Source organism: Oenanthe melanoleuca, chromosome 23 (genome assembly GCF_029582105.1).
Source record: "Oenanthe melanoleuca isolate GR-GAL-2019-014 chromosome 23, OMel1.0, whole genome shotgun sequence".
In the NCBI taxonomy this organism is placed as follows: domain Eukaryota; kingdom Metazoa; phylum Chordata; class Aves; order Passeriformes; family Muscicapidae; genus Oenanthe; species Oenanthe melanoleuca.
The window spans coordinates 3,814,371-3,828,525 of record NC_079356.1 but is presented as its reverse complement, the minus strand read 5'-3'; the positions used below and the strand labels follow the sequence as shown (position 1 = coordinate 3,828,525).

The following is a 14,155-nucleotide window of genomic DNA, read 5'->3' as shown; positions in this document are numbered from 1 at the left end:
TCTTCCCTGGACACTCCCCAGCCCATCATCATCACACTGATGGAAAACTGCCCCGTGCACCTCTGAAACCAGAGCCCCCTGCCAAGCCACACCTGAACATTTCTGTGATAATTGATAAATGATTTGTGTTAATCATGGAAGTTCTGCAGTTTGTATAAACCAGAATACTTAAAATAAGAAAAGAACACGGACCTAGATAAAGGGAAATATATTATTAAACCCACTCTGTTTAAATCCCCCTGTTATGAATATTGTGTATACCAGTTTGTAAAAGAAAAAAAAAAAGTTTTTCCATAGTCTGAAAGGTTTTTTTGCAGAATCAGATTTCCTGCCTTTGTGTAATCAATCACAAACTATCTATTAAAGATCAGGCTTCCCACTCCTGTTTTTTATCTCCCAAGACCAGATGGTTCCATGACCAATGTCCCAAGAGCTGTCCCAGGGCAGTTTGGAAGTTTCTTTGACCACCACTGCTCACCTTGCAGAATTACTACAACAAAACAATAACAATTATTGATCACTACAAGGAAAACCAGACTATGAAAAGGGAGCTGCAAACCAAGTTGGGTGGAGCATGGAGTGGGCAGTGACCCCTCACGTTTTCTGCTTGCTCCGTCTACATAAAATAAACCAATCTAAATTTTGCTAAATATCAAGACTTTGCTTCTCATTTATAACATTTCCATTCCCCCCAAACCCCAGCACCCAGCCAGGACCCCCCAGCTCCATCTGTTGCACATTTTCCCATCTCTGGATGCAGCCCAGCCCTGCGTGACGCAGGCGCCCCTTTGGGAGTGCAGGTGCCATAATTAAAGCCCAGCCCATTATTTTTCTGGTAGGATGCCCACCATCAGCTCAGGCTGCAATCAAAACAGTTATTGCAGCTGGCAATCCAGCAGCCTTTAAAGCATAAATGCTGGAGAAGTGTCTCAGAACACCTAATGAAAATGCACTGGATTGTGTCATTTAACCCAGCATTAAATTACACCAGCCCATAGCTTGGTGAGCTCTTCCTGCCTGTCATTTAAAGGCACCTATTAGGGAAAATTTCCCATCAAATGAGGCTCTGTCCTTGCTGTGTGCAGGGTAAATGACAGCAGCCTGGCACCCCTGCACCATCCTGGGATAATGATCCTCTGAAGGCAGGTGTGAGGGAGGGGGTCCTGCCCCTCTGCCCAGCCCTGGGGGCACCTCTGGGGTGTTGTGTCCAGCTCTGGATCCTCAGCAGCTCCTGGAGCTGAGGAATCTCCTGGAAAGGCTGAGGGAGCTGGGGCTGCTCAGTCTGGAGGGGAACCACAGCTGAGAGCCCTGGGTGTCCCTGAGTGTCCCTGTCCGTCCCTGTCTGTCTGTCTGTCCCTGTGTCCATGCAGGTCACAGCAGTCCCAGGCTCTGCTCCAGTTCCCAGCAATGGCACCAGAGCCACAGGCAGGGGCTGATCCCAGGGAATTCCACCTGCCCAGGAGGCAGAACTTCCCTGTGGAACAGACACAGAGAGGCTGAGGAGCCTCCAGCCCTGGGGGTGTTCCAGGACACTCTGCTGTGCCCTGAGCCCTGGGATGGCCCTGCTGGAGCAGGGAGGTGACAGCAGGTGACCTCCTGTCACCACAGAATATTCTGAGCTGGAATGGATCTACAAGGATCATGCAGGTCCAGCTCCTCACAGTCCCTTCTAACATTCCCAATCCAAATATCTTTTCATTCCTAGGAATGCCTTCATTTTAGAAATCTCACATTCTGAGGGGGTTTATGGTCTCCTCCAAATCCTGGGCCAGATCCCAAGGGAAGTTTTAGGATTTTGCAGCAGGGCTGTGTTTGTGTGCCAGGCCCACAGGGTCTGAAAAGCCCTGGCTTTTCAGTGGTATGCAGCCCATCCATCCTCCTCCTCCTCCATCCTCCTCCTCCATCCTCCTCCTCATCCTCCTGTTCCTCCTCCTCCTCCCAGCCCTTTACCCCTCTGGCTGTGCCCAGGTGCTGCTGCCTCAGCCTCCCTCACACCTCCCATCCCTCCTCCTCCCTGCAGACCTTTCCCAGTGTGCAGTGGATAAATCCACCCCTGAGGAGCCACTGTCTCTCTCCTGGCACTTCCTCAGGCTTGGCTGGGGCAGGAATTTCTCCCCTCAGCAGCTCTGTTTGATTCCCCCCGTATTTATTAGTGAAAAACACAATTACAGGGAGATGTCAGCTTTTTTCCAGAGCACATGAACACGAAGGCTCTCATTAATCATCAATAAAACAAGCAGAGCATGATCTGAGAGCACTCCCAGCTCCCAAATGCTGCAGACACTTAAAAGGCAGCTCTGTCCTCCAGGCACAGCTCGCTGGTGTCACTCAGACAGTTGTCCTTTCATTTGGAGCCCTGCAAGGCTGAAATGATGCTCTGGACCAAAAATAAAAAATAAAATCAACTCTCAACCAGCCTAAAAGGCTCCTGCAGTGAGACAAGCACAGCTCCCAGCTGGATTTACCCAACCTGGTGGAAGGATTAGTGCTCAGAACCGACTGCTCCTGTTTGGGAGTCAGGACAGAGCAAACACCTGCACAGAGAGCTGCAGGCACTCCTTGGATCTCCTCACACGTCACCAGCCAGCCCCTCATGGCCCATTTATCCCATCCCAGCTGCTGCAGAACTGATTCCAGACTAACACTGCTTCTGACACTCACCATTTTTATTTCCCTTACCACGGCAGTAACAAGAAAGGTACAAAAAAACCCCCAATTTTTTCTATTCCTTAACTTCTCACAGTGCCATAAACACCTCCAGTTCTGCCAGGAATTCCACCTAGCACAGCTGCACTTCCCTCCCTTGCCCAAGCCAAGACAATCCATCAAGGCCCAGGAGCCCTTTGCTTACCCCTGACACTGACAAAGCTTCATTAACCAGCAGGGGCTCGGGGGACAGTGACAGAGCTCATAAATCCCAGCCTGGATGGATTTCTCCACTTGTTTAAAGCAGGGTTTGGGTCAATTCCCACTAGAAAAGTGTTATTTATAGAGCCCAGAGCCAGCACAGCCAGCTCAGATATATGAGGCCTTCATGGCTCAGACTGGGGAAAGGTGCTGAGCATCAAATTTCAATAAATTTGATTTCCCATGCAATGCAATGGAGGGGGAAGACCATGGGGTTGGATGTGATTTATTATTTTTCTCATGTCCTTTCCACGCTCATTTTTCCAAGAATTCCTGGGATTGCAGTGGGGTTTGTCCCTTCTGCCCTGCCCAGGTGAGACCCCACCTGCAGAGCTGGGATTGGGGAATGTGTCTCTTCTCCTTTTCTTTTCTTTTCTTTTCTTTTCTTTTCTTTTCTTTTCTTTTCTTTTCTTTTCTTTTCTTTTCTTTTCTTTTCTTTCCTTTCCTTTCCTTTCCTTTCCTTTCCTTTCCTTTCCTTTCCTTTCCTTTCCTTTCCTTTCCTTTCCTTTCCTTTCCTTTCCTTCCCTTCCCTTCCCTTCCCTTCCCTTCCCTTCCCTTCCCTTCCCTTCCCTTCCCTTCCCTTCCCTTCCCTTCCCTTCCCTTCCCTTCCCTTCCCTTCCCTTCCCTTCCCTTCCCTTCCCTTCCCTTTTCCCTTTCTCCTCTTTTCTTTTCTTTTTCCTTTCCTTTCCTTTCCTTTCCTTTCCTTTCCTTTCCTTTCCTTTCCTTTCCTTTCCTTTCCTTTCCTTTCCTTTCCTTTCCTTTCCTTTCCTTTCCTTTCCTTTCCTTTCCTTTCCTCTTTCTCCTCTTTTCTTTTCTTTTCTTTTCTTTTCTTTTCTTTTCTTTTCTTTTCTTTTCTTTTCTTTTCTTTTCTTTTCTTTTCTTTTCTTTTCTTTTTTCTTTTCTTTCCTTTTCTTTCCTTTTCTTTCCTTTTCTTTTCCTTTCTTTTCTTTCCTTTTCTTTTCCTTTCTTTTCTTTCCTTTTCTTTCCTTTTCTTTCCTTTTCTTTCCTTTTCTTTCCTTTCCCTTTCCCAATTCCATGAAATCCAACTCTGCCCCTCCATTCTCATCCTCATTATGACAAACCCAGAGGAATTAAAACACAGATTCCCAGGAAAAGTTCATCAAATCTCAGTCCCCCCCCTGGCAAATCCGAGCTGACATTCTGAGTAAACAAACACAAGTTTGGATACAGCCCAAGCACAGCTCGGCAGCTTCAGTGCACAGCTTGGCAGATTTGGGTTATTTCTGCCTTTCTTCAAAAAAAAAAAAAAAAAAAAAAAAAAAAAAGAAGAAAAAAAAAGTCACCAGGGGTGTGAAATTGAGTAAATGGGAAAAATAAATTCTTGGAACCCCCTGGAAATCACACCAGGTTTGTTTATGGCTGAACACAGGGAACGAGGAGCAAGTGCTGCCACAGGGGAGGTGCTGGGAGTTTCTGCAGTGCAGGAACCCTGTGAACTACAGCACAAACCCCTGAGACAGGCAGGAAAGGCAGCAGGGAGAAGCTCTCAGGCCAGCATCCCTCAGTGATTTTGGGATTTATGGCATTTCACAGCTGGGAAAGCTGCTCAGGGATTTGCCCAGGGAGCAGAGCTGGGCTCTGGGCAGGACTGATCCCTGCTGCTCACTGATTTAAAGGGATGTTATTTTGGAAGGTTTGGCTCTGTTTTAAGCCAAGAGAGTTTTGGGAGCCACCTCCTCAACCCCAAACTCCCTGTGCTGCCCTCACCCAGCCCTGCTCCCCCCAGAGCAATCCAAAAGTGAGAAGCACCTGCAGAGACCCCACCTGTGTGTCTCAGCTCCCACCTGAGGTAACAGCAGGTCCTTCAACCCCTAAACCAGGACAAAACTGCTCCATCCCCACCTCTGAAGAGGCTGCCAAAATATCTGTGCCAAGCCTCCTCCTGAGCCCACAGCATTCCACAGGGTGCCAGGGAAAAGCTCCCACTCTGATTGAATCAGCTGCTTTTATCACTCCTCCTGATGCACCCTCTGCTAATAAATATGGAAAAACTGACTCGAAATTGCAGAGCCCTGCTGCAGTTGCATTAACTCCATTACCTCTCCCAGACTTTCAGCTCCAGTTTCATCAATTATCCTGAGTTTAAACACTCAGCACTTCCTCAGAACAAAACAGGGACGCTGCTGAAGGGTCCTGGAGCTGCTGGAGCAGCTCAAACACGGCTCTTCCCAGAGAAAAATAAACAAATAAAGTGGATTTTATCCTACAAAGCAGAGAACATAAATGTAAGTGGGGTTTTGTTGTGTTTCTTTTCCCATGGAGTTAATGGGAAGTGACAAAAGTCTCTGCTGAGGGGGAGGTGAGGCTCAGATGTTTACCAAAGGTGACAAAGGATTTAGCTGGCCCTCTGCTTTATTTATCCTTCTCCTTAGCAAAAAGAACTGTGGTCACCTTGGAGACATGAGGCAGTGACAAAGGAATGTGTCACTGGACCAGAGGTGACTCAACACAAACTCCTGAGCAGCTCTGTGCATTCCCAGCTGACAAATGCTGCTTTTCCAGGAATTTCTTTGCCAGGACTGAACCCCAGGATGTCGTTTCACCCCAAACCTGCATCTCTGCCAGCACAGGAACACTGGGGGGACTCTCTCCTCACCAGTTCCCTTCCTCCCTTCCCCCTTTTTTGCTGTTTTTAAGATCAAAAGCTTTGTGCTCTTGATTGGTAATTAAGTACAAGTCACCCGGGCTGCCTTTTCAAAGAGTAATTAAAAGGTTATCAAGAGAAACATGGAGGTGCAGGTGTAATTAGGTCAGCCCAGAGATAACTCTGCTCTTATCACAGGGATCATTTCCTGAGTTCAGACAAAACACTTCAGCTTTCAGGCCATGAAATGTGGCCCGAGACGTGGTTTTGAACACTCACACAGCAAACAATCCTTCTCCCACTCTCCAGCCACCTGCCAGGGAAGAAGGATGAGGGTCTGGAGCAGACACTGCACACTCTGCAGCCTCGGGAATTCCTGCAAAATCCTCCTTGGGATGCAGCTCTGCCAGCTGTGCCAAAACCCCTCTGATGATGTCCATGCACTGCCCAGCTCTGGGAGTTTTTTCCTCTGCATGCACAGCCTCAGACAAACGTTTTCTCAAGCAAATAAACCCAGCATCACTGAAATATTTTGTTTGAACAGAGAAGAGAGCAGAGGATGACACAATTCCCTGCCCACAACAGGCAGGGAAGGGAAGCCCAAGGGTTGGAGAAACCCCAGCATTGCTCAGCACACAGAGTGAGGAGTCTCTGCTGCTACAAACATCCCATCTTCTCTCCCCTGGGCTTCCCAACCTAGTTTTGATCATCTCTGGAAGGAAAAAATAAATAAAAATCTGATTTTCTAAGCTGACCACTTCCATCTGGAGTGTAAATTCACCAGGTCTCACTGGGAAAACAGAATTAGGGAGCTACAACTCACAGGGAGACTGCAAATGTGTTTTGCCTGGATCTGAGTACAAGCCCCAAGCTTCAAACCAGGGAATTTGCAAGTGATTTAAGATTCTCACATTAAAAGGGTCCTGCAAATTACCAGCAGATGAAAAAGCTGGGGGAAGGCACGAGGTTCTGTGGTTCCCCACTCTGGGGATGTGATGGGACAAGAGCCTGGCACAGAGAGGAGCAGAGAGACCCCAAATCCCACAGCAGCCTCAGAGCCATAAATAACACCCAGAATTCAAATTGCAGTCAGGTCTGGGCTGGGTTTCTGAGCCCAGCACAGTGGGAAAGCAATCAGGGAGGGAACCTGACTGGAGCTGGGAACAATGGCACAGCCACCAGGAAATGTGGGAACTGGGGAAAACTGTTCTGGAGTCACTGCAGGGCTCCCTGATCCCACAGAACTCCAGGGAAAAGCACTGGGAGAGTCTGCTCTGAGAAGGGGAAATCCTGGACAGGACCAAATCCTGGTCCCTCATCAAGGAAGAGAAAACTCTGCAGCCACCACAGGAAATTGTCACAGAAAATTCCTCCAGAGTGGTTCCTGCTGGAAGGCAGGAGCTGGGGAAATTCTAGTGGGCAAGGAGGGATGGGTTCCAACTGAAAAAAAAAAAAGGGAAGTTTAGGTTATACACATGGAAAAAACCCTTCCCTGTGAGGGCTGGGATGCCCTGGCACAGTGGGAGTTCTCATTCCCATGGCAGGGGATGGAAGGAGATGGAATTTAAGTTCCCTTCCATCCCAACCCATTCCAGGATTCTAAAAACCCGATTATTCCAGAGAAGCTGAAATAGCAAAGTCTTGGAAAGGAGCTCTGATTTCAGCAAACAAAGCAAAGTCATGGCACTGAGAGATGACAACAGCCCTGGATGTCTAAATTAAGGGCTGAAACCCATTTAATATTCACATCCTCATCACAAACACGCAAGGCAAATTCCCTAATATCCAGTAAAGCTGTTTATTAGCAAATGCCTCATTGGATTAGGGCTGCTCTTATTCTATTAGGGAACCTTCACACCACATTAAATTGCAAGACAAGAGGGTGTTTGCCAGCACAACCATTAACCCCTTCCCACGAAATCCTGGAGTGGTCTGGGTGGGGAGGGACCTCAAAATGCATCGTGGAGGCTCAAAAATAGGAGTTGGAGAGGGGAAGAAGCAAAGAAATGCAGTTGTCCCTTCTTTTCCCCTTGCTCACAGCTCATTTGGGGTGAGCTCTGATGAGTGACACGTGGCCATCCATCTTCAGGGCTGCACCTCGGTGATGAATTGAGAACATTTGGGAAGCAGGCAGGGAAAAAAAAAAAAAAAAAGCAGAATTGATGGCCATGGGATGGAGAAAAAAGGAAGACAGAGGGAGAAAAAAGTAACCCAGTGTTAGGCAACAACTGGAGTTTAATGAGGTGAGGTTGAGGCACCAAAAATAATACCTGGGATCTCCTGAGGTGGAGAGATCTACCCCAGATCTCTCTACTACCCCACCCTGTGCATCAGAGCGTTGCCCAAACACTGAAATTGGTGAACAGAGAGGTGAGACATGAAAGAGTCCAAAGGAACCAACTCCAGGTTTAGAAGTTACTGATCCAGAAATGTCCAAGGGCAGAATGCCAATGTCCACCACACAGGAATTCATCTTTTTCTTTGCTAAGCCCTCTCTGAGTGCATTCACACCTAGAAATCCCCCTCATTATTCCCTTTACTTCAGTTCCCTGCCCCAAACACTCTCCATTTCCTGAGCTCCTCATCAGGAACATTCCCATTGCCTTCTGCTGCTGGTTCCAGCCCCAGCTCACGTCCAGCTGCCCAAAAGCTGCACCTGAACCTCACCAGGGATGCAGGGCAGGACCTTTTCTGCCTCCTCAGATCCACATCCCCAGGGCAGAGCCCCAGCTCACCCTTCCTTTTTTTACTGACAACCAGAATATTCTTGTGAGTATCTCAGAGCAGCATTAACTTCTCACCACACAAAGTTTCCTGAGCTGGATTTTACCCCCTACTTTCCATTATCCCCAAAGCAAAGCACTGAACCTCCTGATTAAACACTGAGGTCCCATAATCAAAGTGATTCTCAAGCACAGTTGCCAAATGAGGAGATGATTTATTTGCATAACTGGAATAATCTGCATAAAGAGCTGATTTCCACCAGGGTGCAGCTCAGATGTTCCACTCGGGTTAGACAGGACACTGAGGTCAATGGATTTGTCCTGAAATCGAGTGCTTTGAAGGAAAATCCATTTCCAGGGCTCCAGAATTCCTGCCAGGGATCCAGAGCCTGGGTGCTGCCACAATTCCATGAGTTTTGAATGCACCACCAGCACCTCCAGGTGTGTCCCCAGCTGATTTCACCTGGGCTGAGATCACCACTGCTCACAGAGCACCTGCTGCCACAGCAGCACCTCCAAATCAGCCTCCACAAAACTTCCTGGAACACTGAAAGGTGCTGGGGAAGATGTTACAGGAAAGTCCTTGTTACTGAATTACCATGAACACGACAGGATGGCTCCTGAAGATAATCCCCTCTTAATTAAACAATGCTTTTGGCCAGAGGGCAAGGCCAAAAGACACAAAAGACTGACCCTCACCCAAAGATTAGATCTTAAGAGTTTAGAATGTCACACACTATGCTAATATAAGGATTCCTATAGGCTGTATGTAAATGCTATAGAATTAGTATTTTGTATTAGATTGGTTCTTAGGGATCAGAATATTCATGATGGAAATGGATTTATTGTGTTACAAACGGGAAGTCTCTCTCTTCTTCCTCTCTTTACTCTTTACTCCTTGCTCTTCTTTCCTTCTCCCACTTCTCCTCTCCTCTCCCTCTTCCATTACCCCAATACTCTCTCTCCCTCCCCTTGCTCCTCTCTTCTTCCTCTTTACCTTCTTTACTCTCTCTCTCTACCCTCCCTCTTCTCTCTTTCATTCCCCCTTTTTATCTCTTTAATCTGCACGTGGCTGTGCCAGGCAGCCCCAGCAGACTCTCCTATAATAAACTGCAACTGCAGCTTTTAGCATTTACAGAGTGTTTGAGTCTTGTTCCACCATCCACCCTGACACAAAGAATCCAGGGGTCTCCTAAAAAAGGCTCCTTTCTGAAGCCAGGGGGAGTTTTCCTCCTAAAGCAGATTACTGAACACTCCTCACCCAGTGAGGGAATGCAGCCCTGTCCCTGCTGGTTGGGCTGGAGTGAGGGAACAGCCCAGATTTTGGGGGGAAACCCACTGAACCCCCAGCCCATTATCCCACTCTGCACATTAACTCTGCTTCCCTCCTGCTCCATTTCCTAATTAACTCCCATGGATGTCGAGCCTTGATAAATCATTACTGCCAGGCACTCAGAGAAACATCCCAAGCCTTATCAGAGATAAGAAACCAAAGCAACTGTAAGAACTGCTCATGGAGAAACACTCCCAGTTTATTGCAGCATGAAAATCCAAGGCCAGATTTAATCCCAGTGTTTATAAACATCACTGTAATGAACACTGTACCTCGTTCTCAGATTCCCCTGCTGGGGCAGCCCATCGTAGATGGATAAAACATCAAAATCTTCCTCTAAGGCAAAGGACTGGAAAACCAGCTGTATCCTGTTCTGCTCCTCAGCAGTGATTGTCCACGTGCAGTTTGCATAATTGGGGTATCCATAGGGAAAGCCTGGGCTCTGGATTGTCCCGTTTGGGCCCTGCAATGTGTGGCTGCAGTTCTGGGCTGGCAAGAGAAAAGACAAGAGCACAAGGTCAGAGGGTGAACGTTGAATGTCCTCACCATCCCAACAGAGCCCTCCCTGGTGGGGCCCTTCCCACCAGGTTCCTTTGTCCCAGGAAACAGAAAAGTCAAATCTGAGGATGAAGCTTTGGCCTCCCCCCTGCAGGGATGTGGAGCCCAAACCCCAGACAGCTCCTGGGCTCTGCTCCCAGCTGTGAGCACAGCTGGATCCACAGCTGCTGCCTGGCCTGGGCACAGCTCCTTCCCCACCCACCCCTGCATTTGGGATTTCACCAGGCCAGGGCCCCACACCAGCACAGGGACAATACAGAGCTGTCCCTTCTCCCTCCATCCAGGGACAATGTCACAGCTGTCTGTTCCTCCTCCCTCCATCCAGGGACAATGTCACAGCTGTCCCTTCTCCCTCCATCCAGGGACAATACAGAGCTGACTGTCCCTTCTCCCTCCATCCAGGGACAATACAGAGCTGTCCCTTCTCCCTCCATCCAGGGACAATGCAGGGCTGACTGTCCCTTCTCCCTCCATCCCAGGGACAATACAGAGCTGACTGTCCCTTCTCCCTCCATCCCAGGGACAATGCCAGGGCTGTCCCTCCTCCCTCCATCCCACCTGGACAGAAGAAGGGCTGAGTGTGCAGGCAGTGCCACATCCCTCCCCTCACCCTGAGAAAGCAGAAGGGACTCAGAGTGAGCTGGCCAAGGCTGCCTGAAACCTGCATGGCCCAAGGTCAGGAACAACCCTGTCCTGACCCCAAAAAGAGCAGGACACAGTGCAAGGCTTGAGCAAACATCATCCTGTAAGGTGCCTCCCAACCCTGAGCATTGAATGATTCTGGGAATGGCTCACTGGAGCAAAAGGAGCAGCAGCAGCAGGACTCACACCCTGTTAGAGCTCATGGGGGACACAGGGAGGGATCACTGCCAGCTCTGAAAGGCTCCTGCTCCTCACTCTGCCAAAACACACAGAACAGCTCCAACCAGGATGCAGGAGCTGCTGCAAAGCTGCATCTTCTGAGAAACAGCAGTGAAACACCCAAACCCTCCCTCAAACCCAACTCCCCTGCCCAAGGCAGCACCTGGGAACTGCATCCCAAAGATCAAGACCCACCATGTGCACTCACAGGATTTATGAGATTTTCTTCTCTCTGGGGGCACAGGTACATAAATGTGTTAGGGGACAGCCTAAATGACAAATTGCCTCCAGTGTTCTCCTCTCCCTTCACTCTGCACCTGTACAAAGAATTCCCTCCAAACTGGTCCAACCCTCCCTGCTTCAGTGGAAGAATTCCTCCACACAAAGCCAAATTCCAGGCAGCTGGAAGGGTCAATATCATGGTCCAAAAACTGAGTTTCACCTTGCTCCAGCTTTTCCCACCCATGCTGGATTATTTACCCAGCAGAGGCTTTCAAGTCGAAACGTATTAGAGTAAAAATTACTTCTTTGATTCCTCCTTGCCTTTTATTTTTTTTTTTCCAAAGGCAGCAAAAGGCATTTGCACTTCTGAGTGCCAAGCAGCCACAGGTACAGAACGGCAGAGTGGTGCTCATTAAAGCCAATTATAATTAGATTGACCTACTTTGGGTGCAAAAATCGCTCCGTGGAACTTCTCCCCACCAGACAGAGCTCGCAGATTTATGAATCTAAAACAGCCCAACCCATTTACTACCCAGGGAATCTTTCTGCAGCACGTTTGTTGGATCAATGAGAGGCAGGACAGCCCCACAATCCACCAGGGATTAAAGTGAGGGAGGCACAGGATTCCTTGACTGGAGTATTTTGCATTTCTGTAGCACCTGGCAGCTGCTTGCTCAGGGCTTTTTGTCACTACATAAGAATAATCCACCTCCCTCCTCCACTTGGGCTGCATTTATTTTGGGGGAGTTCACTGGAAAAACCATTTGTTCAGTGCCAGAAAGCTGCACAGGGCTGGGAATACTCACAGAGGAGTAAAATGAAGCCCAGTTTGGTTTAACAACCCAAAATCCACGAGCTGAGCTCTCAAATCAAATCCTTTCTGCAGTATTGAGGGGGTATTGAACTGTTCCTCCTGCTCATTTTTATTTTAATCATAAGTTCATCAGAACAATTTAAGGCAAATGGGAAATTAAAGAGGCTCTATCTCTCCATTTCTTTATGGTGTTGAAGCCAGCAAGGCTGCTCAGAGCTCAGGAAATCAAATTCAAGGTCAGAGACACCACGTTCCAAACACTCCCAAGGTCACACAGAAGCTCCAAAACCCACAAACTCAGCCCATCCTTCCACAGCACAAATGGACATAAATCTATCTGAAAGAACCAATAAATAATAGAGAAATAAGACAGAGTTTTATGATGTATCCAATCAATCTGCTGCAATATTTGCATGTTCACGATGTTGACCCAGAGGTGCTCTGGGCACAGATAAAAGAAAATTGCTTATTGCAAACAAAGAACAGCTCTGCAAAAGCTGCCAAACTGGGCAGTAATATATTCTGTAATAGCTGTAATAGCAGGGAACTTCATTTATATTGGACATTGCTGGAAAAAGTCATCAGGCACGGAAAGAAATCCGGGAAGCTGAGGGAATTTATGTGTTCTATCGTTTGCTTCCAGGTCTGAGCCAGTTCAGCTCGTCCCTGACTGACAAAACCTTATCTGAAATTCAAAATTTCTCCTGTGAAGATTGCAGAAACAATTCCCTTTATCCCTCTGGCCCGGGAGCACAAATAAGTGGAAAGATTTGAAAGGGCAGTGCTGGTGCTGGAAGTTCCAGATGGATCTGGGGTTGACAGAGGACAATCCTCCCAAAACTTCTGGCACATCCTCCCCACCCAAAGCCTGACACAGGCACCTTCAGCTCCTCACTGAGGGGTGAGGATGCTGAATCACAGCACAGCTTTGCCTTTAACCTCAGCCCAGGTGTGTCCTGTGGCTATTCCAGCTCTCAGCTCATCCCAGAGAGCCTAAAACGAGGGGTATGGAACTGTAAAATGCTGTTTATTGTATCCAAATGATGCCCAGCCCACAGCTGGGTCCCTCTGAAAGCTTCTTCTGCTTCCTATTACAATGCAATAAATACTTTTCATTCCAGAGCATCTTAAACATGACAACCAACCTTTACTATCACCTATACCTATATTACATATATATAACATTGCCATATTCATATTACTATTTTCCACTCACAAAAGATTAGTGTGTTACAGTTTAAGCCAGAATTTGTTTTTCAGTTTTCTTGCAGTGGGAAATTCTGAGCTCTTTACTTGCAACAGGGTGTTTGTGTTTGTCTGTGAAAATCTCAAACACCTTTTGTTTGAGGTGGATTTCTCCTTTGCTCAGAGCCATAAAAGCCCCTCCCAACACAACTCACTTCTCTTTGCTTTCTTACCCAGCAAAACTCACTCAGCAATTATTTTCTTTTCCATCAAAACTTGCTATCATTTCTATGCCTTCCTCAGATTCTGCATTCAAAGGTTTTTCTGTTTTGTCTGTGAGACCTTCCTGTCAACCCCTCATCCTTCCCAGCAGGGTGTGACCCACAGGATGGGTTTGGGCATTTGGGCTCTGCCAGCACCTCCTGCTCCCCTCAGCCCTGCAGAGTGGGTTATTGAATCCCTGAAAATCAATAAATCTGTCAGAGCTGTTTCACTCCCAGACAAGGACATCCCCACAGCTGATCCTCCAAAGGGATCCCAACCCAAAGGCAAATAAAAACCACAACACAAAATCACCAAATCCTGCCAGGAAACCCACTTTGGGCAAACACCTTTATCTGGGACACCCCCAATGACAATTCTCTGATGGTCACTCAGTTTTTTCCATTTTGCTTTAAGCAGCTGAAGCAAACCTGCAGTTCCAGCAGCTCTTTTGTGCAACAAAAACAACCTGAACCTCTGAACAACCCCCAGCCTGACTGGCTTCACCCTGGGCTCCTCACGAGGGAAATGATGGGATATTTACTCTGCACTGCAGCCCAGGGTGGTTTGTAACAAGTTTAATCCACAAAATTTAACGTGAGCAGACACTGCAGTGAAAAATAAATATCAGCTGAGAAAAGGAGAGCTCCAAACCCCCAGGCTGTGCTGTGGGGCTGCCATAAGAG

The 14,155-nt window shown here is 47.8% G+C and overlaps 1 protein-coding gene across 1 annotated transcript in view; it reads right to left on the bottom strand.

Moving 5' to 3' along the window:
• The window catches only part of CSMD2 (CUB and Sushi multiple domains 2), a 288,748-nt gene that overhangs the window by 253,801 nt on the left and 20,792 nt on the right, over positions 1–14,155 (bottom strand). Inside the window, exon 2 of the mRNA XM_056509388.1 lies at positions 9,841–10,057. Coding sequence (XP_056365363.1) covers positions 9,841–10,057 — 217 coding nt within the window. The remainder of the gene's footprint in view (positions 1–9,840; positions 10,058–14,155) is intronic.